Source organism: Pinus tabuliformis, chromosome 6 (genome assembly GCF_031772625.1).
Source record: "Pinus tabuliformis cultivar Carrire ecotype Pingquan chromosome 6, CPIR1, whole genome shotgun sequence".
Lineage (NCBI taxonomy): Eukaryota > Viridiplantae > Streptophyta > Pinopsida > Pinales > Pinaceae > Pinus > Pinus tabuliformis.
In genome coordinates, this window is record NC_142292.1 from 1,862,202,045 (window position 1) to 1,862,224,634 (window position 22,590).

Genomic DNA, 22,590 nt, shown 5'->3' on the forward strand with positions numbered 1-22,590 from the left:
TTTTGTAAGAAGTGTGGTATAACATGGAAGAAGACTACTCCATACATACCTCAATAAAATGGAGTTGCAGAAAGAATGAACAAGACATTGATGGAAAAGGCAAGAAGCATGCTCAGTGGTGCAAGTTTAGGACATGAATTATGGGCAGAGGTAGTGGAGACTGCATGTTACCTGGTCAACAAATCACCTTCATCAACGTTGGAGGATAAGACTCCACAAGAGGTATGGACTGGTAAGAAACCTTTTCTTTCACATCTAAGGGTATTTGGATGTGATGCATATGTACATGTTCCAAAGGAGAAAAGATCAAAGTTGGATAGTAAATCTGAAAAGTGCATCTTTATTGGGTATAAATATGGTTTAAAAGGTTATAAGATTTAGAACCCAGAAACAAGGAAGGTTGTGTACAACTGAGATGTCATATTTAGAGAGGTGAAAAATGTTATTAGACATGAATTCCTACCAAAGGAACTTGAGAGGATATAGTTTGAGCTAAAGGAGGAAGAACCATACTCTATAGTAGAAGAGGAATTACAAGATGAAGAGCCACAAACTCTGGCTGTGAGAAAGAAGGCAGTCAGAAAGGTATAGTCCATCTGCTTTCTATTCAATTTTTTCTTTATCTATTATTGATGATGATCCCAAAATTGTGAGTGAAGCAGTAGATTCAGAAGATGGAAAACTCTGGAAAGAGGCCATGGTTGATGAAATGGCATCTTTGAACAAAAATGAGGCTTGGGATCTGGTGGAGTTTCCAGCTAGAAGGAAACCCATTGGTAGCAAATGGGTGTTTAAGAAGGAGATGAATGCAGAATGAAAGGTGGAGAAATACAAATCTCGATTGGTAGAAAAAGGTTATTCCCAGGTGTCGAGAATTGATTTTTGTGATATTTTTTCTCCTGTTGCCAAGGTAGCTTCTATTAGATTACTTTTATCTATTGTTGTTTCTTTTGATTTTGAGGTAGAACAAATGGATGTGAAGATAACATTTCTTCATGGGGATCTAGAAGAAGAGATCTACATGAAGTAATGTGAAGGCTTTGCGTTGAAGGGTAAGAAAGAACTGGTATGCAAGTTAAAAAAGTCTCGGTATGGGTTAAAACAGTCACCAAGGATGTGGTATCAGAAATTTGATACATTTGTACGGGGACTTGGCTTCACCAGAAGTAAAGAAGATCTCTGTGTGTATTTTAAATTAATTTGTGATCGTGTTATTTATATAATCTTATATGTGGATGATATGTTGCTGGTGGGAAATGACAAAGAAATTATCTAGTATTTGAATACCCAATTGTCCTCCAAATTCAACATGAAAGATTTTGGTCTTGCAAACTATATTTTGGGCATGGAAATTAAACGAGATTGAGCAAAGCGGAATCTTTGGTTAAACCAGAAGAAGTATGTCGAGACAATACTGCAGAAGTTTACTATGTAGGATAGTAAATTGGTGAAGGTTCCTATTCCTGTAGGTGTAAAGTTATCTATTGAACAGTGTCCCAAGACGCAAGAAGAGGAAGAGGGCATGTCCTATGTTCCATATGCAAGTGCAGTCGGTAGCCTGATGTATGCAATGGTATGTACTAGACCATACATTGCTCGTGCAATGGGAGTATTGAGAAGGTTTATTTCAAAATCAAGGAAGGAGAATTGGACATTAGTGAAGTGGGTTTTCACGTATTTTCATGGCACTAGTGATTATGGTTTGTGCTACCGAGGAAGACCGGGATTAGATAGAGTTTTGGACATTCGTGGCTTTGTTGATGCAGACTGGGTTGGAGATCTGGATCAGAGAAGATCTACAAGTGGGTATGTGTTTAACCTGTTTGGAGGTGCAATCAATTGGATGAGTAAGAGATAGTCTGTAGTGGAACTTTCAAATCCAGAGGTAGAATACATGGTATCCACTCATGCAAGCAAGGAAGTAATTTGGTTACAAAGATTGTGTTCAAGTATGGGGTTAGTACAACAAGCTATAAGGATAGACTGTGACAGCCAAAGTGCAATTTTCTTGGCAGAGAACCCTGCTTATCATTCAAATACAAAGCACATTGATGATCAGTATCACTTTGTGAGGGATGTGGTTGAGGACAAAAAGGTGTTGCTAGTAAAGGTGGACACTTTGAAGAATACTGCAGATGCATTGACAAAGTCTGTGAGCATTGAGAAGTTCTCTTAGTGTATAGAAAAAATGGGTGTTGCAGGGGTGGATCCATGACTAACCTCTCATGTGGCCCCCTGTGGAAAGAGAAAAACAAATGGGAGAATGTTGGGTTGTGTTATATTTTTTCCACGACTACCCCACACGCTGGGGGGTTACGGAGGGCGGAAGCCCCCCTATACGTTGCATTGTCGGGGGATCACAGGGCGAGGGACTACCCCCTCCTGTCGAGGGGTATGCAGGGGGACAGGAACCCCCCTGCACAGGGTCCGAGGCAGCACCCTGGGAAAAAAAAATTGACCCTATATTAGGTGGGTGAACCTACCTATGGTTTTGTGCATGGATTTCGCACATGGTTTTGGGCATGATGGTTTTTTTTCCATGGTATTTTGTAGATATGGTCAAGGTAACTATGGTTATGTTCCAATCCAGGGTTAATGGATTGGGGTTTATGGATGCTTCAACATGTATATATATGTATTGTAACATTGAAAAGAACATAATGAAAAATCAATTTGGTAATCCTAGTTTTGGGATTTAGGGGAAAATCTCTGTGTATATTTGTTTTATGTTTTATGCTCTTGCCATTGTTTATTTTCTGTTTTTAGAATTCGTATGCAAGTAATTTTTGTACGGGGTTAAAACCTATAGGTGCCATAACCTCTACAGGACATTTCAAAGGGTGCATGATAACTCATTTTAAAGTATTTTTCGTTAGGTCAAATGAGTTTTTTACAGAAATCGATTTTGTTTCCTAGTTTGAGAGATATCATCAATTAAAGTGAGTTTTAGGAACAATTTTCTCAATCCGCGGGTAATTAAAGAGAAAGTATCTTAAATCAATGGAAATTTCTCTTCAATATCACACATGGGTATTTAAATGAATTTGATTTCATCACCTATAACAAAAGTTATCAACATAGATGCAACAAGAGGTCCATTGGCATATATATATATATATATATATATATGACAGGTCATCCACAAACCCACAGTTATGAGTTAACCACACAAAACCTTTCTCTTCATTAGCACTTGGGACATTGTAATAATGATGGTTATGGGTCATCCACAAACCAATGATTATGGGTTAAACACACCAAAATATTCTCTTCATTGGCTCATAGCATATTGTATTATGATGATACATTGAAGATAATGTGGTTCCTCTTGTTTTAGGATGAGTAAAGGATGGGGACCATCAGTTTATAAGGGGGGAAGATTGAACCAAATATTGGGGGGGATTAAAGTCTAAATTTGGATGTATATGTCATAAAGTCATATTTTTATGTAAAAGGGAACTTGATAAATATGTAATTGACAAATTAAATCCTAATTAAAATTTATCTCCATCAACAACACACCTTAACATAAGAAGGAAATGGGAAGAGAGTGAACATCGGGAAAGAGAGGTCCCAAAATTGGCTTCATTATATGTAATGATTACTCTTAATGAAAAATTTCTTCTCCAATCCTCTCTCTCTCTCTCTCTCTTCGTAATTTCGGGATGTATTCATTTCTTTCATTTTTATAAATGTTCTTGTGATTAGTATTGTGAATGATCTATATGTTCTCTTTCTTCCTCTCTCAGCATTTTAAGACTTTTGGATCTTAGGCCCTCAGATTCAGATCACGGGAAAAGAAGGATAATGGGAAGTTGAAGAAAGACACTAAAAAGTGATGTGAGTTCCATGAAATCCCTTAGAACAACATTAATGAACATCACTTGAAACAATCATTGTTGTATTAGTTTAAAGAAAAATAAATGGGCTCCGATTCAAGTTTTGATTCGAAGCAAGATAATAAAAAAGTGGATCATCGATGCAAAACCTAATAAAACTATCATGACCATCAATATACAACCAAAAGATTCATAGGAATCTATGATCCTATTGAAGGAGACAATCATCCCCTACACCAAATTTGCAACCTCCTCAATAATTCCATATAACAAACAAACAAAAACCATAGATCGATTTGAACAATTCTAAACAAGCTCATAAATCTAACAATCCTCTTCTATTTTAGCTCAATTGATGTAGGAGCATATTACCTCCAAGTCAAAACACATTTTGACTAGAATTAAAGGTCCTTCATTTACCAAGGGATTTGGTTCCTTAGTTGAGTGTAATTAATTAATTATTTGTATTTCCTATGTTTTTAAGAAAATCTAGAGAAATTGTGTAAATAGGATTGAGATTAAGGTTGTAATTGTATCTACTCTTTGAGGAGATTTCGGGAATATTTGACAGAGTTAGAGAAGTGTTAGGATCAGTAGATTTATTTAGAAATATGTGGATCTATAGGACCCTAGAGATAGGGATTTGTTGATGTTTTGTGGATCTGGACTAATTGTAGTTCAGAATCCTTTTTGTACAACTGTAAGCCTAAGGCAGAGTGTGAAGAAGAGAGGAGAGGCATCAATTACAGCCAAAAATTCCAAGAAGGTTTGGTTTATTGAAAATTAAGCAAAAAAGCCTTCTGTGATTTTATATAATTATGTAAATTAATGAAAGAGCACTATGTTTAGAATGTTATTTAATCTATGTGAATCCAAAGCCTTTGTTCATTAGTTGTGAATGTCTTTGTTTATGTGATCTCTATAATTCGTATTGAACATGAGTATAATAAAAATTGGCCATGAGGGAAGCTCAAGAAGGGTTACATGTTGAAAGAGTATGCAAGAAGTGTATATGATGTGTTGCAGGATTGTTACAAAAAATCTCAAGAGGGAGAGTGCTTTAGGGGAGAAACACGAGAATGGAATCAATGTAGAAGGGGGCAAAAGTCTTTGGAAGAGGATCGGTTGAGACCATTGATCATTGATCAAACCATGCGATCAAAAATCCATCAAATGAGAAGGATTTTGATGAAGAGGTGTTGCAAAGGCGTTAGTATGAGTATCAAAACCCTATGTTGAAACCTACAAGCGATGACCATTATTTCAAAATAGGGTAAAGGGCCAAGAAAAGAGCATAAAGTCCAAGACTTAGTTTTATTGAGCCTGTAGGAATTCGTCAATAAAATATATCAAAGAGAAAAAAACCCAATTTCATCCCATCATTTTGTCTTGGAATATATTTTTCGGAAGAAATCATCTTGAATATTTCTCTAAGAGACTCAGTCTAAAATCACCGAGATGGAGACAAACAATTTGACCGCAAGTAACAGGAGGAGATTCTGGAAATAGACGTAAACGATTCCCGTGTTGGAAGTTCAAGGAATTGGAGAAATTAAAATGGTTAGGAAAAACTTTTATTACCAGGAAAAAATTCTAGAAGAGTGTTATTTAACATAATATTTTTGTCTCGTAGGAAATCTATCTCGAAAGTTTTAGAAGGTGCCTCGATACAAAATCATTAAGATTCTGATATTTAAGTACGACGGTCGCACAGATGGTTACATGACTCGTATGTTTATAGCCCGAGCCCTTAAATATTTTAAAAGGAGTCTCATAGTTGACGTGACAGAGACTTAGCGCAATGGTTAATAAAGAAGAATCTTTGTCCTTAAGGATTTTACCCCAGGAGTTTTGAGAGGAGGTGAAAAGGATTCAGTACAAAAATTCTAGGGTCAGTTAATGGAGATAGAGGAAGGAGATGCCAAATATTGTGTACATTCTCGTCACGTATTTTGTCTCTAAGGAGTTTTAGAAGCACGCTCATATCAAAAGGTCTGAGATTTGAGATTTTAGTAATATGTCATGGTTACAAAGTGGCATTCCATTGATGAAAAGGAGCATGGATAGTAAGGAAGGCTAGTAAGGAAGTGGTTTCGAACAAAGTATGGGACCCACACTAGTTGTAAGGTAAAGTTCCCCATGTACATACGTATTGGTAAGTGTTGGTGTTAAAAAGGGGTCTAGTCCATATGCATTTATAAAGCGATTCTTCCCCATGCTCTTATATGAGCACCACCATTCCATAGTCATGGTTTGTGGCATATGTCTATATATACTTCCACTGCTTTGTTAGATTAATAAAGGGATCTCTACACAATTTGGTCCTGGCTATAGTGGTTCTACCCAAGTTTGGGCGTGCACAGTTATATATAAAATTTCTTGAATACAGTGGTTTTATAAAAGCTTTTTTTAATAAAGAATATCCTCCCACTTTGAAATTGTTAGATTTAAAAAACAAATTTCTAGTTGGGTTGAGGGAAGGGCCAATCCGAATAACCAGTTAGTATTTGGTATATAAAGTGGGGATATTGTAGGTCAACCTTGCCACTTGCATCATTTGTAGTATTAGAGCAGGTTAAAACCTGTTTGTTTAAATAATTGAAGAATTTTTATAATGATGACAATTCAGGAAGCGAGCCAACAAAAGAGACATTAGCAGAGGAGTTGTTTAAGATAATGGTGGAGAAAGTTATTATAACAAGATCATATTTGGAAGAGTATGAATGAGGTAAAATTGTTTTATTCCACAATTTATAGTAGAAATTGAAGATTGATGACTACAGGGTGAAGCTTTGGGGAAAATCACTAAGATCTTGGGAGGAAAATAGAAAATAATGTTCTGAGTTAAAGGGCATTTAATGACTACAATAGCAAAGGAAGAACCAACAGAGAATTAAATATTGAAGATGATTGTAGAAGATTGAAAGAGATAATACACTCTTGAGGAGGATTGTTTTGAATAAGGACAGAGCATATGTGTTTTTGGAAGAGAATTGGTTCACCAAAAGGAAGATTGATGAACATAAGATCTTGGTATAGATCTTATAAAAATGTATATGATGTTTTTATGTTAACTCTAGTCGTGAAGAATTGTGTTTGAAAGTAACACAGAAGGAAGTATATTATTAGAAACCATGACAGTTAAGTAAATTGTGACAGAGGGAGAGGGAGAATGCAGATCCCTCAAGTGAATAAATTGTGACAGAACCCCAACAAAAAGATGAAATTGTTGAAGAGAGGAAAGCATAGTTCTCAAGAGAAGAGAGAGGTGAGCAGATGAAGATACAAAAGCCAACAAATTTGAAAGTTGAGGAGTAGAGGTGCTCAATAATAGGTTCTACTACAAAGAACTAGAAGAAGAGAGGATACCAAGAGGATGACTTGGCACTAGTGACAAGTGACAGACTTGTTATAAAGGTGGAGAAGGCTTGTTGTAGCTCACAAGTGGACAAGGAGAATCCACAGAAGAAATAAAGGATGGATACTAATAGTCATGTCAAGGGTTCAGAGAGGAGAAGGCACAATCAAAGAATAAAGGATGCCAAAGTAGTTGGCACAAAGAGGATGAGTGATGAGGAATTTGAGAAGGAGATGGTTGAGTTAAGAGCATAACACAATCGTGTGAAATAGTTTCTACAAGACCAGGGATATGGTTGCACAATGAAGAAGAAGAATGTGGTATGGCATCCATTGCAAAGGAGGCCAAGGCAGGGGATATATGCCAGATTGAAGGAAGAACTCAAAGAAGCTGAGTATAAAATGGATGTTTTTAAAAATGGTTTAGTCATTGATGAAGAGGGAGCTAGAGATGTCGAGGAGAGATTTATTGACAACCTAATGAACTATGGAACTAGTTTAGATCAACATGAAGATGTGGTAGTTGAGGCATCAAATGAGGAGCCTTATGTTTTTGAATTTGACACTTTGTGTGTGATTGTAAGTTTGGCAGGTAATGACCAACACTTAGATGTTGTGGTTGTACATGTTGATGAAGAAATGATACATCCAAAATACATGGTTGAGATAGACATATTTTTAATTTAGCATGTGTTTATTGATGGCTTGAAGATGGTGAATTGGGAAAAAAAGTTGTCATAACGAAGGAAGTTGAAGGGAAGGCCTTACATTCTATTCTAGAGGAGGATGAAACAACATCATCTCATGGAGATTATTCAAGTGTAGAAGATGAAGGAATAGTTCATGAAGACATGCTCGAGGAGATTCCAATCAATGGAATCTTAAGTGATTGTCTCATGCCAAAGGAAAGAAACACAAATGAAGAGATGGAGATTTTGGAGGAGTGGTTGGCAGAAAACCCGAGTGATGGATATTGCATGGAGGGTACAAATACAATTCAAAATTATTTTGTTGAATGGTATGAGGAATTAAATTTCTTGTAGGAAAGGTTAATAAACCAAATATTGCATATTCAACATGCAAAAATAAAATTGGAGGAAGAGGAATTTGTGTTCAAAGACAATAAGGAAAATACTACAAAGTGTGATAAGCATATTGATGAGAGTCATATAACTTTTATGACATAGGAGGATATGTAGTAGCATGTAGGCAGTAAAAAGAATGAAGCTCAACAAAGGACTTCAACAAAGAAACACATGATCAGGAGATCATGAATCTTTTGTTCCTTGGGATTATGATGCAAGAGCATCTTAACTCCAAGTCAAAACACATTTTGACTAGACTTAGGGTTATTTCATTTACCAAGGGATTTGGTTCCCTAATTGAGTGTAATTAATTAGTTATTTGTATTTCATATGTTTTTAAGGAAATTTAGAGAAATTGTGTTAATAGGATTGAGATTGAGGTTTTAATCAGATCTACTCTTTGAGGAGATATCAAGAATAGTTGAATGAGTTAGAGAAGTTTTAGGATTAGTTAGATTTCTTTAGAAATATGTGGATCTAAAGGATCCTAGAGATAGGGGTTTGTTGAAGATTTTGTGGGTTTGAGTCAATTGTAGTTTAGAATCTTATTTATATAATTGTAATCCTAATGCAGAGTGTGAAGAAGAGAGAGAGGCGTCAAGAGTAGGTCAAGTAGGGCCAAACAAGACAAGAAGGGTCGATTCATTGTAAATCAGGAACAAATGCCTCTTGTAATTTTATACATTTGTGTAAATTAATGAAAGAACATTATGTTCCAAGTGTTATGAAGCTTACGTGAATCCAAAGCCTTAGTTCATTGGTTGTGAGTGCCTTTTCTTAATGTGATGTTTGTAATTCATATTGAACATGAGTATAATGTAGATTGGCCATGATGGAAGCTTAGGAAGGATTTTTTTTGAAAGAGTACACAAGAAATGTATATGATATGTTTGAGGCCTATTACAAAAAAGCTTAGGATGGAGAGTGCTTTAGGGGAGCAGTGCGAGAATGGAATAATGCAGAAGGGGTCAGAAGTCTTTGGAAGAGGATTAGTTGAGACCATTGATCATTGATCAAACCAAGCGATCAATGATCCATCAGATGAGAAGGAGTTCGATGAAGAGGTGTTAGTATGAGTATCGAAACCATGTGTTGAAACCTGCGAGTGATGACCATTCTTTCAAAATAGAGTAAAGGGCCGAGAATAGAGCATAAAGTTTGAGACTTAGTTTTATTGAGCCCATGGGAGTTCATTAATAAACTGGGATCAAAGATACAAAAACCCAATTTTTCCCCATCATTGTTGTCTTAGAATAGATTTCTCAAAATAAATCATCTCAGAGATTTCTACGAAAGACTTATTATAAAATCACCATGACCGAGACAAACAATTTGATAGCAAGTAAAGGGAGAAGAGTTTGGCAATAGATGTAAAAAATTCTCATGTGAGAAGGTCAAAGAATTAAAGAAAGCTAAAGGGCCAATACATAATTTTATTACAGGGATAAAATTCTAGAAGAGTGGCATTTGACGGAAATATTCCTATCGCAAAGGAAATATATCTTGGAAGTTTTAGAAGGTGGCTCGATACAAAATCCCAAGATTCGAGTACGATGGTTGTGTAAATGGTTACATGACCCATATGTTTATAACTTGAGTACTTAATGTTATAAAAGGATCTCGATAGTTGACATGATGGAGATAGAGTGTGACGGTTCACAGAGAAGTATCTTCGTCCTAGAGGATTTTACCCTGGGAGTTTCGAGAGGAGGTGAAAAGGATTCAATACAAAAATGTCAGGGTTTGTGGTCATCAATTGACGGAGACAAAAGAAGGCGATGCCAAATGTTGTGTACATTCTCATCCTAGCTTTTGTCTCTCAGGAGTTTTGGAAGCACACTCATATCAAAATGTCTAGGATTTGAGATTGTAGTCATATGTCATGGTTATGAAGTGACATTCCATCAATGAAAAGGATATTTTCCAATAAGGAAGGGATTGCGAACAAAGTATGGGACCCATGCTAGTTGTAAGGTAAAGTTCCCTATATGTACATATTTATTGGTCAGTGTTAGTGTTAAAAAGGGGTCTAGTCTGCGTACATTTATAAAGGGATTCTTCTTTATGCTCTTATATGAGCACCACCACTCCATAATCATGATTTGGTGTGTGTATATCATTGTTTCATTTACCAATGGAGTTGGTTCCCTAATTGAGTATAATTAATTAGTTATTGTATTTCGTATGTTTTTAAGGAAATTTAGAGAAATCGTGTTAATAGGATTGAGATTGAGGTTGTAATCAAATCTACTCTTTGAGGAGATCTCAAGAATATTTGAATGAGTTAGAGAAGTTTTAGGATTAGTTAGATTTATTTAGAAATATGTGGATCTAAAGGATCCTAGAGATAGGGGTTTGTTGAAGATTTTGTGGATTTGAATCGATTGTAGTTCAAAATCTTCTTTGTATAATTGTAATCCTAAGGCAAAGTATGAATAAGAGAAAGAGAGAGGCATCAAGAGTAGGTCAAGTAGGGCCAAACAGGCCAAGAAGGGTTGATTCATTGTAACTCAAGAACATAGGCCTCTCGTAATTTTATACAGTTGTGTAAATTAATGAAAGAACACTATGTTCCAAGTGTTATGAAGCCTATGTGAATCCAAAGCCTTAGTTCATTGGTTGTGATTGCCCTTTTTTAATGTGATGTTTGTAATTCGTATTGAACATGAGTATAATGTAGATTAGCCACGATAGGAAGGATTGTGTTTTGAAAGAGTACACAAGAAATGTATATGGTGTGTTGTAGGCCTGTTACAAAAAAGCTTAGGAGGTAGAGTTCTTTAGGGGAGAAACGTGAGAATGGAATAAATGCAGAAGGGGCCGGAAGTCTTTGGAAGAGGATCAATTGAGACCATTGATCATTGATCAAACCATGCGATCAAAGATCCATGAGATGAGAAGGAGTTCGATGAAGAGGTGTTAGTATGAGTATCGAAACTCTGTGTTGAAACCTGCAAGAGATGACCATTCTTTCAAAATAGAGTAAAGGGGCGAGAATAGAGCATAAAGTTTGAGACTTAGTTTTATTGAGCCCATGGAAGTTCATTAATAAACATAGATCAAAGAGACGAAAACCCAATTTTGTTCCATCACTGTTGTCTCGAAATAGATTTCTCAAAATAAATCATCTCAGAGATTTCTACGAAAGACTAATTCTAAAATCACCATGACCAAGGCAAACGATTTGATAGTAAGTAATTGGAGGAGAGTTTGGCAATACATGTAAAAACATCTCGTGTCAAAAGGTCAAAGCATTGAAGAAATCTAAAGGACCAATACATACTTTTATTACGGGGATAAAATTCTAGAAGAGTGGCATTTGACGAAAATATTCCTATCTCAGAGGAAATCTATCTCGGAAGTTTTAGATGGTGGTTCGATACAAAATCCCCGAGATCCGAGTACAATGGTTGTGCAGATGGTTACATGACCCATATGTTTATAGCTTGAGTGCTTAAATGATATAAAAGGAGCTTGATAGTTAACATGATGGAGAGAGAGTGCAACGGTTAATAGAGAATTATCTTTGTCTTGGAGGATTTTAGCCTGGGAGTTTCGAGAGGAGGTGAAAAGGATTCAATACAAAAATGTCAAGGTTCGTGGTCATCAATTGACGGAGACAAAAGAAGGCGATGCCAAATGTTGTGTACGTTCTCATCCTAACTTTTGTCTATCAGGAGTTTTGGAAGCACTCCCATACCAAAATGTCCAGGATTTGAGATTGTAGTCACATATCATGGTTATGAAGTGTAATTCCATCAATGAAAAGGAGCTTTGCCAATAAGGAAGGGATTGCGGACACAGTATGGGACTCGTGCTAGTTGTGAGGTAAAGTTCCCCACACACACACACACACACATACACAGATATATATATATATATATATATAGGTCAGTGCTAGTGTTAAAAAGAAGTCAAGTTTGCATACATTTATAGAGGGATTCTTCCATGTGTTCTTATATGAGCACCATCATTCCATAATCATGATTCGGTGTGTGTATATATTTATATATTCCACTCATTTGTTAGATTAATAAAGGGAGCTCTGCACAAATTGGTCTTGGCTATGGTGGTTTTGCCCAACTCTAGGCACACACAAGTTATTATATGAAAATTCTTGAATCTGGTGGTCTCATAAAATATTTTGTTTAATAAAGAAAATCCTCCCACTTTGAAATTGTTAGATTTAAAAAACAGATTTATTTCCCATAGTTGGCTTGATGGAAGTGCCAATCCGATAAACTAGTTAGGATCTGGTATAGAAAGTGGGGATATTGTTGGTCAAACTTGCTACTTGCATCATCAATTTCCTAGGAATCCTAATCTAGAAGCATTTAAACAAGATTATAGCCATCAAGAATGGGATGTGGAAAGGAACAAATAAATTTTTCCATATAACAAAAAAACCCTTGGGATCTAGTCCATCTTTTGAAAGGAATAAAACTTTCCAAATGCAAATGGGTTTATAGAACTAAGTGTTCCATAAATTGTAGTGTTCATAGATATAAGGCTAAATTAAATTCCAAAGGTTTTTCAAATGTGGAAGACATTGCATTGATGAAACCTTTCCCCCAGTTCCAAAATAAATTCAATCCACCTTATCAAATATGCCTTCTTGCATGGGGATATACAAAAATACATCAATCTAGAACAACCTCCTAAATTTGTTCAAAATTACTCCAGTCTTATCTACCACCTCAAGAAATCCCCATGTAGCCTCAAGCATGCTTTGCATGCTTGATATGGAAAATGGGTTGATTTCTTGTTGACACCATCTTCTCTCAATACCATTCTAACCCAAACACTCATACCAACTGAGTAAGAGACCATCTTCTTACACATGTGCACTTTGTGTTGTACACCTCTCTAGTAGCCGTGACTCAAAATTGATAACCCATTTCAAATAAAACCTTAATAAGAAATGTGTCTTGACCAACTTAAATCATCTTCACTATTTTCTTAACCTCTAAGTTTTGCAAAAAAAAATGTTATAGCTCTGATACCACTTGTTTGATTGTCGATCATCACTGGCTCATTATCTGATATGTCAGTCCCTAGAACATCTTCTACTTCAGCCTCCTTGGACTCTACCTATTTATTGATGGAAATATCCTGTAATGTAATTTTCTTCTTTTTATACCAGAGCTTCAAGAATTTTTTCTGCACATTAATATTGATAGTACCCACAAATTCCATCCAAGAATATCCCAAAACAACATCCATATTATCCATCTCTGAAGTATAAAAATCACCATGCAACACATACTTATCCATAGAAATCTTCAAATCCTTATACACTTGAACATCCTCATCATCCACCTGTGTGTTTTCAATGTGTTTTACTGGAACTTGCAATTTTTTTGCCAAATTAACATTGATAAAATTATGCTTGCAACTAAGATTTATAGAAACAATGATCTTCTCTTTCTGAATCAATCCATGAACCTGCAATAAGGAGATACCAGCAAAAAATAACCCTTTAGATCAAAGTAGTCACGAATAGTTTTTGCGAACATCTCCCAAGTAGTTACCCTTGGATGGCATTTTTTTAGACACTGCCACCATTGCCATGGTCCAAGTACATTTTTCATGCACTCAGTTGAGTCTCATCATCATAGATGTAATTCAATTTGAAATGTTTCTCCATTTGTGCTAGCCATTTGGCTGGATGAGAGCCATCAAATTTATACAAGTCCCTCAAATTCTAATCTAGGCCTGCCATCACAAAAAAATTGGCGAAAATTTGAAATGGTCACAATTCCGTCAATATTGCTCAGAATCACTATTATGACCTGTTTTTTGAAATGGAACAACCATTTTGCATCTGCCCATGTGATAGAAATCTTGATCCAGGCACTGGAATTTTAGATCTGCGCTGCAACTCTCTCACCGTCACCAAAATTTCTTAAAAAAGAGCTAATTTTAAATCAGCGATATCTCCCTCATCCGGACTCCGATTCGACTGATTTTTTTTTTGAAATCGGCTATTTTTTCACAAAGAACTCAGATCTGCAATTAGATTTTTCATATCTTGCACCAGGACATCTAAATCTGCGCCACAAACTCGCTGCCCCGAAAAATTGTCTGCAACACCACTAATTTTTAAATCAGTGATATGTCCTTCATCTGGACTCCGATTCGACCAATTTTATATTTTTTATCTTATTTTATTTTTTTACTTTTTTTTTTTTTTAATCGAGTATTTTTTCACATAGAATCCAGATCTGCAATTAGATTTTGCAGATTTTACACCAAAACGTACAGATCTGATCTGCAAACTCGCCGCCCCCGAAATCCTGCAAAAAATAAAAATAAAAAAAATTCTCCACTTTTTTTTTGCCCAAGAAAGTGCTCTGATACCACTTGTTATAGCTCTGAAACCACTTGTTATAGATCTAGTATGAAAATATAAGACAATGCAAGTAACCCAAGAATAACAAAAGAGAAATAGATAGAAATGATTCACTTTATTGATCAAACCCTTAAGGTAGGGCAACACCATACATTCACTCCTTAAGGAAGGATAACACTCCACAAGCCATATGCTTGTTCATACGATAATCCTTGACACCTCTCCATGTGGAGTCTTTAGTCTCTATATAGGCCTCATACATACAATACCATAGGTCATTACCATGGTTCCCTCATACCATCGAACTAATACCATGGGCCCATTACATTATTACTAACTACTTGTGGTTCCTTACATGATATGGGTTAACCACCTTATTATTTACTATGGCCCATCCCATTATTACATTATTACCTTGGGTAACTCCCTTTGTACCCCATATTATTCCCCCTAGGTATATAACAAAAAATAAAGATATTTCCTAACCTAAGTGTTTAGACCTTCTTCATTACTTTCACATAGATTATTATAGACCAACCTCGTTCTTGTTCTGGTCTAGAGATATTTCTTCCACTTGCATCTCACCCAAACTAGGTTCTCCTTCATAGTGATAGTTACTTTGGAAACTTTTCTATTTAACTCATACTCCCCCTAACATCTTCAAGTTTGTTGTTGGTCACATTTCCTAGTACATAAGAAATACCCACAAAAGTTGTGGGAAAGCAACAAAGAGGGTAATTTGCTATATCCAACGTATAGTTTAATTTAGTATACAATACCATTGAGGGGGGTCTTATGTTGGTTGGTTTTCTAAATTCTAACTAGTTCAATGACCCTGGTAATCAAAATTATACTCCAAGCTACATTTTCAACCTTAGTTCTAGACTTGCTACTTGGTCTCACAAGAACCAAAATTCTCTTTCTCTCTCTTAAACGGAAGCAAAGTATCAACCCACAATTCATGCAAGTCAATAGATCATGTGACCTAAATATATCCTTTGAGAGTTTGGATTCCATCGAAAACATTTGGCCACACCTTGGTGTACTAGTTAGAGTATCATTCAACTTGCCGAATAACAAATCTAGTATTAATGTTGTAAACACATTGAATTACTTTTCCACTTTATGTGGAATCTTGTTTAGGAATGCACCCTTGAGGTTCTCTACTATAATACCTATAATCAAGTTACTTAAATTTGCACATACCACCTCATTGAAGGCAAGTTTTTAAAGCTTCAATCTATGTGAAGAGTTTAGAAAGTTGTCATTAAGTGGGGATTAAACTTTAATAACTCCTTCTTCGTAATTTTGTCATTTTATAAATCTTTTAATCCTACTTGGAGAATGTAAAGATGTTTTGATACCAATAGCTAAGTTAAGTTCAACTTGATCTAATGCAATTTTGGATTAAAGAGTTATTTCACGGTGTTTATTTTAGATGTCCTTTTGTACTTTGCTAATCTAGTGATCATAGTCATTTCCTACATATGAATAATATAAATGCTCAAATATCTCCTCAATATTTATAAAACTTAATCTATGACTTAACACCTAATTACTCCATAATTTTACTTTAAAAACATGATTGAATACATATGAATAATATAAATGCTCAAATATCTCCTCAATATTTATAAAACTTAATCTATGACTTAACACCTAATTACTCCATAATTTTACTTTAAAAACATGATTGAATTCAAAATTGTAGTAAAATATTTTCATGTTAATTGATAGCCCAAATGTCATGGTTAATGGGCTAAATCTTGGTGTTCCAATATTAAAATAGAATAAAATAATTAATTTAATAAAATAATTCTCATAGTAAAATAGAATAAAATAATTCTCAAATTAATTAATTTAATAAATAATTCTCATACTAATGGAGGAATGAATTGATTTAATGTATAAATTTTTTATAATAATCTATGGTTGACGTATGGTTAAATTCATTCAAACCAACTTATTAAGCTGAGAATAAGATTTAATATGAAGAATTCGGGTGCAGAGATGCTAATCCTTTGAAATTGTTGTAGCCCCACTCGATTATTGTCTGGGCTAGGAGTTTTAGATCCAATGGAACAAGACAGCAGTTCATTTAATAGATATATATCTGGATAACCAGATTTAAACTAACACAGTTACTGCAAGGAATGTATTTTTTAATGTCTTTTGGCCTTTCTAGATCTTCATTGCAGTATTCCTATTTTCTCTGCAAATTCAATGCTTTCATCGAAAATCTGTGGTAAACCATATTTGTAGGAAAAGCCCATATCCAACAATTTTTTGGAAAAAACGGGCACTCCTTTAAGAACCTCATCATCAAGGAATCTGCAGCACAGATGGTACAGACAAGTCACTCATAATTTGATTTACAAACAATAAAAAAGAATAGATCTGAATGATTTTCTTACTTATGTGGTCGGCTGAACTGTGGATAGCGTTTACGACAGAAATCTCCCATTTCCTGAAGACTTAGAGCTTCAGAAGAGCATATATATCTGCCTTTTGCAGATGGGTGCTCCATCAAGAATATGAGGGCACTGCATAAGTCTTCAATGTGGACTAATACAGTGGAGCCCATAAGCCACTGCAGCTCCTTTATATATCCACAGAATTGTTCATTGCCTGTGGGATTTAAACCCTGGTTTAATGTTTTGAAAGTGAAGACATCAATACAGAATGGGGTCTATCTCCTTACAATCATGTATATTCATCTGCCATGACCATAAGTCTCCAAAGGAAAGACAGGCACACCTGTTATAGGGGTTAAAGTCTGTGCAATACTCAGCGGAATTGTTGGTGTAAGAGAAGGTCCAGCAACGAGGGATGGCACTATTGTCACCACATCAATCCCATGATCTGATCCATACTGAAGCACTGCTTGCTCTGTTAATGTCTTGGCTACATAATACATCTGAAAACCAAATATTTCATTACTTATAATTTTCATTGCTGGGGAAGTGATGGTAAGACAATAATAAGACTTTACAAATTACAGCCAAATAGTAAGACACTAATAAGACTTTACAAGGCAAAAATAATAATAATAAATAATTAACAAACATATTCAAGTTGAATGTTTGAGGAAGGGATTGGTCATAGGTGGGATCAGGACTCGAATTATTGGGGTAATTTAAACTATCTCGAATTATTGGGGTAATTTAAACTATCTCAATAGTCCAAGCTTAACTTCACTAATCTGATAATAATAGCCCAAGCTTGAGTTCACAAATCTGATAATAGCATTCACTGTAAAACAATTAACAAATGTATTTATGTTGGATGAGTACGGAATGGGATTACATAACAAAGAACGAGAGAACGAGAGACTAGTAAAAAACAAAACAACAACCTAGCAAAAAAAACAAAACAAGCAGCATGTTTAGGTTGATGAGTAGGGAAGAGATTGAGATTGACATTGACATTGGAAGTCACTGCTGGGAATTAAAAGTTGAAAGTTGATGTAAAAATTAACTTCACAATTCCATAATATTATGAATAGAGAAGGGATTGAGGATAAGTTAGATAAGTGAGGATTAGGGATGGAAGTCATTTTAACTTGGGCTGAAATTATTGTTATTTGGGAAGTTTTCACATGTGCAATTTGGTTGGGAGTTTTTACAGGTGTAATTTGGTTGGGACTTGAAGATATTATGATATATGGCAACGCAAAGGGAATCATCAACTAGGTAAAGGACTACACACTTTTCAATCCTCTCATCCTAACTAACTCACATCTTAACTAACTGGATGCTGAGAATTTGGTTACTAGTAAGCTCCTTCCACCACATAGCTTTTGGTCATATATAGGGTGAACAAAATCAAATTGTTGATCTCCTATCAAAAAGAGGAATCACACAAGACCCAGGTAAGATCCTATTGGCCGCTATTAACAAGGTATTCTGGTAAATGTTGGTGGAATCATCGACTAGGTAAAGGACTACACACTTTTCAATCCTCTCATCCTAACTAACTCTTATCTTAACTAACTGGATGTTGAGAATTTGGTTACTAGTAAGCTCCTTTCACCACATAGCTTTCAAATTGTTGATCTCCTATCAAAAAGTGGAATCACACAAGACCCCGGTAAGATCCTATTCGCCCCTATTAACAGGTATTATGGTAAATATTGGTTGTCGATCTCCTATCAAAAACAGGAATCACACAAGACCCCGGTAAGATCTTATTCACCCCTATTAAGAAGGTATTCTAGTAAATGTTGGATATTTCTACCACTCATTGAGTGGAGAGGTTCATTCTACAGCACAGTGCGAGGGGATATGTAATTTTGTATGTTCATCAATTCCCTTTAAAGTAAAAATAAAAAATATAAATTATGTTCTAAATAGAAGTTCCCTTTAAAGTAAAAATAAAAAATATAAATTATGTTCTAAATAGAAAAATAATGTCCTTTATAAAATAAAATAGATATGTTATAAAGTGATTAGAAGTAAAAAAATGTGTGAGTAAGATGTTTAAATTTGTTGAATTTAGGCTTTCATGATCCATATCAAGTTTTTTGAGAAGAGTTTTTGGCAGAAATCACATTATAATACATTTGTCCACAGGTACATTTGACCAAGAAACGGCTACATTAGACTGGGTGACTGGACAGGACCAAGAGGTATGGAGAGAGACATATAATTAGTTAATTAAACTATTAGAAAGTTAGTTTCATTTTTATTTACGATTAAATGTAAATTCCTTACTAGACTGGGTGACTGGACAGGACCAAGAGGTATGGAGACAGACATATAATTAGTTAATTAAACTATTAGAAAGTTAGTTTCATTTTTATTTACGATTAAATGTAAATTCCTTACATTAACTAATAGGATTTTTTTATCGAAGACTAGAAAAAGACATATAATAATTTTATTATATTAAATAATAAGAATAAATGAGTAATAACTACATAAGCTAATTAGTTAGATGGTTTTTATGACTTAATTCATAATTTAATTTAATTAAATTAGAAATGAAGCAATTTCTATTTAGAATATAAATAAAAGTCAATGAGAAAATTTATATCTATTTTCAATTAGTTAGTTAATACAATTTATAATTTTATTTATTTTTATCTATTTAGAATATAATGGAAAAAAATACCTATTTTCAATTAGTTAGTTAATTCAATTTATAGTTTTATTTAATTTTACTTAGAGTAAGCGATTAATTGGTATAAAACCTTATAATTTTATTATGTATATTTTATGAATAAAGGATTCATTTATATAATAATTAAGGCCTAAAAATTAATACATGAATTACATAATGAAAAACCAAAGAGAAGAAAGGGAAGACTGGAAAAACAATCCAAAGGACGAGGGGCGCAGGGCTGAGGGGGAAAGGGTTGGCTAGGAAGAAAGGGTCGAGATCCAACAACTGTTAATTTATCACTATTGAGATTGCTCGGCCTTTTTTCAATTTCTATGGCTTTCCTAAATTTCCAATGATGAAATTGCACAACCTTGGCAATAACACGGGTCTTCTCAATACATACATAATGCTTAGTCTTCTCCGCGTGTTCTGCCAGAGCAAAAGACCGGGTCCTCCCATGTTTTATGTCAGTTGAATGCTCATTAATCCTTATTAGAACGACCAGTGTCACCAACATAGGGGTCCCACAGGAACATATAATAACATAGACATCTTTCATGTCATTGGGGTCAACCGGGTCTTTTACCGAGCTAAGGGAGCTAAAGATGGTGTTAAGGGGTCTAAAGGGAACATTATGCTTCCTAAGAATTCTTGCAATCTTATCAGTGGTCCCTGGATGAAAGGGAGATGAACCCTTGAGACTCGATCTTTAGGGTCTTTCTTGACCAATGAATTTTTGTTGGCTTTAAGGAAAGCTTTCTGACCGAGGTGCCTACTATAACCATTATTAACAAAAACATTAAGGAGATGGGCCTTCTCTTTATCGAAGCTCTTTTTATCAAAGATTCCCAGCGCACCAGGAGCTAGCGTATTGAGAACCCAAAACTTTTGAGCAAAATGTTTATTTAAATTTATAAAAAAATAAGTTTGTATGGTCAAAAAATTATTTAGTCATATATTTAGTCATATATATACTCTATTTAGCATTCACAAATACAATTTAAACCATGAAAAATAACACATTGTATGTTTATTTGGTCATATATATATTTTATTTAGCATTCACAAATACAATTTAAACCATGAAAAATAACACAATGTATTTTACACTCTAAAATTTGCAGATGAAGAAATTTGATCCCTCTCTACTCATGTTAAATCTATACTTAAAATAGATCTATACTATTAAGAAATATTCGAAAGAAAAAAAATTTGATAATTTGAATAATCAATATCTTAATATTTTACTACTAATAAATGCTTTTGTTATAAGTCATGTATCATGAATGAGATAAAGATATAAGAACAATGAAAAAAATGAATATAGGGAAATCTCAGATCTATATGTAACAGATCTATTTAATTAATAAAAAGATAGCGTTTTTTTCCTTGTGAAAAAACAAAACAAAACATTTTAACCTAAATTAAACCATCTTATTTATTATCTATTAATAGCACCCCCTCTAGTTATTCTATCCATTAACTGAACCTAATTTAAGAAAAAAAGCACGCCACTACTAATTGCTCTTCGAAAAGGAACATTTAAGAAAAAAAGCACGCCACTACTAATTGCTCTTCGAAAAGGAACATTTACCCAGAAAGGTGGTTTTTCACGTCTGATGAGATCAACATTGGTCCAGCAAGATTCATCAACGAAGTCCATGTATTCGCCCTTGTCTTTCAGCGGAGATGCTGCGGTTATGGACGAGGTGTAAATTACACGCCTAACGGATTTTGCCTTTGTGCAAGCGCTCAGAATATCCAGACTCCCATTCACGGCGGCTTGGATAACACCAGTCTGAAGCGCAAAAAAGGGAAAAAAAGAAGAAGTTAAAACCCCATACTCACAAAGTTGAATGGGAACCCTAAATAATTATCTACCTCTTTACCTCTGGATCCTTGGTGAAATCCGTGGGAGTGGCCATGTGAACCAGGAAGTCACAGCCATGAACGGCAGAATCGAAGCTGCCCTGTTCATTAATGTCAGCTTTGAAAAGCGTAAGCCTCTCCCTGGCTCCCGGCAGCGACAGAATATGGCGAGTTTTGTTTTCGTTTGCTGCAGAATCAGTCACAGAGAGATTTCCAGTGAAGCCAACTGGCTGGTGTTGGGCAACCAGTCAATATAAACAAAAGATAACGACACCAAACCTGGATCTCTAAACGTGGCGTGAACGTAGTATCCCTTGTGCAGAAGATCTCTCACAAGCCAGGAGCCGATGTACCCTCCTCCTCCCGTAACACAAACTCTGCAGGTTCGTCTGTCCTCGTCAGTGATCTCCATTTTTCACTTCACTGACCACAACACGATTTGGGGCATGTTAAGAATAGAATGGTTATTGATGTCGGCAGGCAGGCTTTAAAATGAAGACGTCATTATTCACTTGCTAATTATTTAAAAAAGTGTGAAAATGACGGGCATATCAGACAACTTGAAGTTTCAAATTATCTATATATTTATCGATAGAAAGGGTAGTGAGGGAAGCAACAGAACCATTATCGATATATTTATTTACATATGGTCCACAGAACCATTATCGATATATTTATTTACATATGGTCCACAGAACCATTATCGACCTGCATTCATATTGCATTGGGAAGCAACGAATGCCCATGTACAGAAGATCACATAGATACCCAAATCAGGACTGTAATGATTGACAAAGACAATCATTAGTCGCTGCTAAGACTCTTGACTCTGTACTTCTCCGTTTTCCCGAAATGTGAAGGTCCAGCAATGGTGGTCAAATCCAGGGCACGCAGAAAACAAAACCACGAGGATTATCAAAGCCACAAGAGCAGAATATGGTTGTATCTCACACTGCTTTCTCTGCAATATGGTGCACAGTAATGT

At 35.1% G+C, this 22,590-nt stretch overlaps 1 protein-coding gene across 1 annotated transcript; it reads right to left on the reverse strand.

Moving 5' to 3' along the window:
- Window positions 1–16,661: 16,661 nt before the first annotated feature.
- Window positions 16,662–22,098, reverse strand: LOC149266520 (putative anthocyanidin reductase). The gene is made up of 6 exons (XM_089396739.1): window positions 21,885–22,098; window positions 21,626–21,792; window positions 21,331–21,534; window positions 17,391–17,550; window positions 17,048–17,261; window positions 16,662–16,964 (listed from the first exon to the last, which is right to left on the reverse strand). Exons 1-6 carry the CDS (start codon window positions 22,015–22,017, stop codon window positions 16,823–16,825), a joined length of 1,020 nt encoding a protein of 339 aa, XP_089252865.1. The 5' UTR covers window positions 22,018–22,098; the 3' UTR covers window positions 16,662–16,822.
- Between the last annotated feature and the right edge of the window lie 492 nt (window positions 22,099–22,590).

Excerpts from the sequence above, each read along its gene's own strand:
- LOC149266520 (XM_089396739.1), bottom strand. The coding sequence starts at position 22,017 with ATGGAGATCACTGACGAGGACAGACGAACCTGCAGAGTTTGTGTTACG. Across the intron at positions 21,535-21,625 it reads ATTTCACCAAGGATCCAGAG|ACTGGTGTTATCCAAGCCGC; the intron begins GTAAAGAGGTAG and ends TTTGCGCTTCAG. Across the intron at positions 16,965-17,047 it reads CAGTTCAGCCGACCACATAA|ATTCCTTGATGATGAGGTTC; the intron begins GTAAGAAAATCA and ends TCTGTGCTGCAG.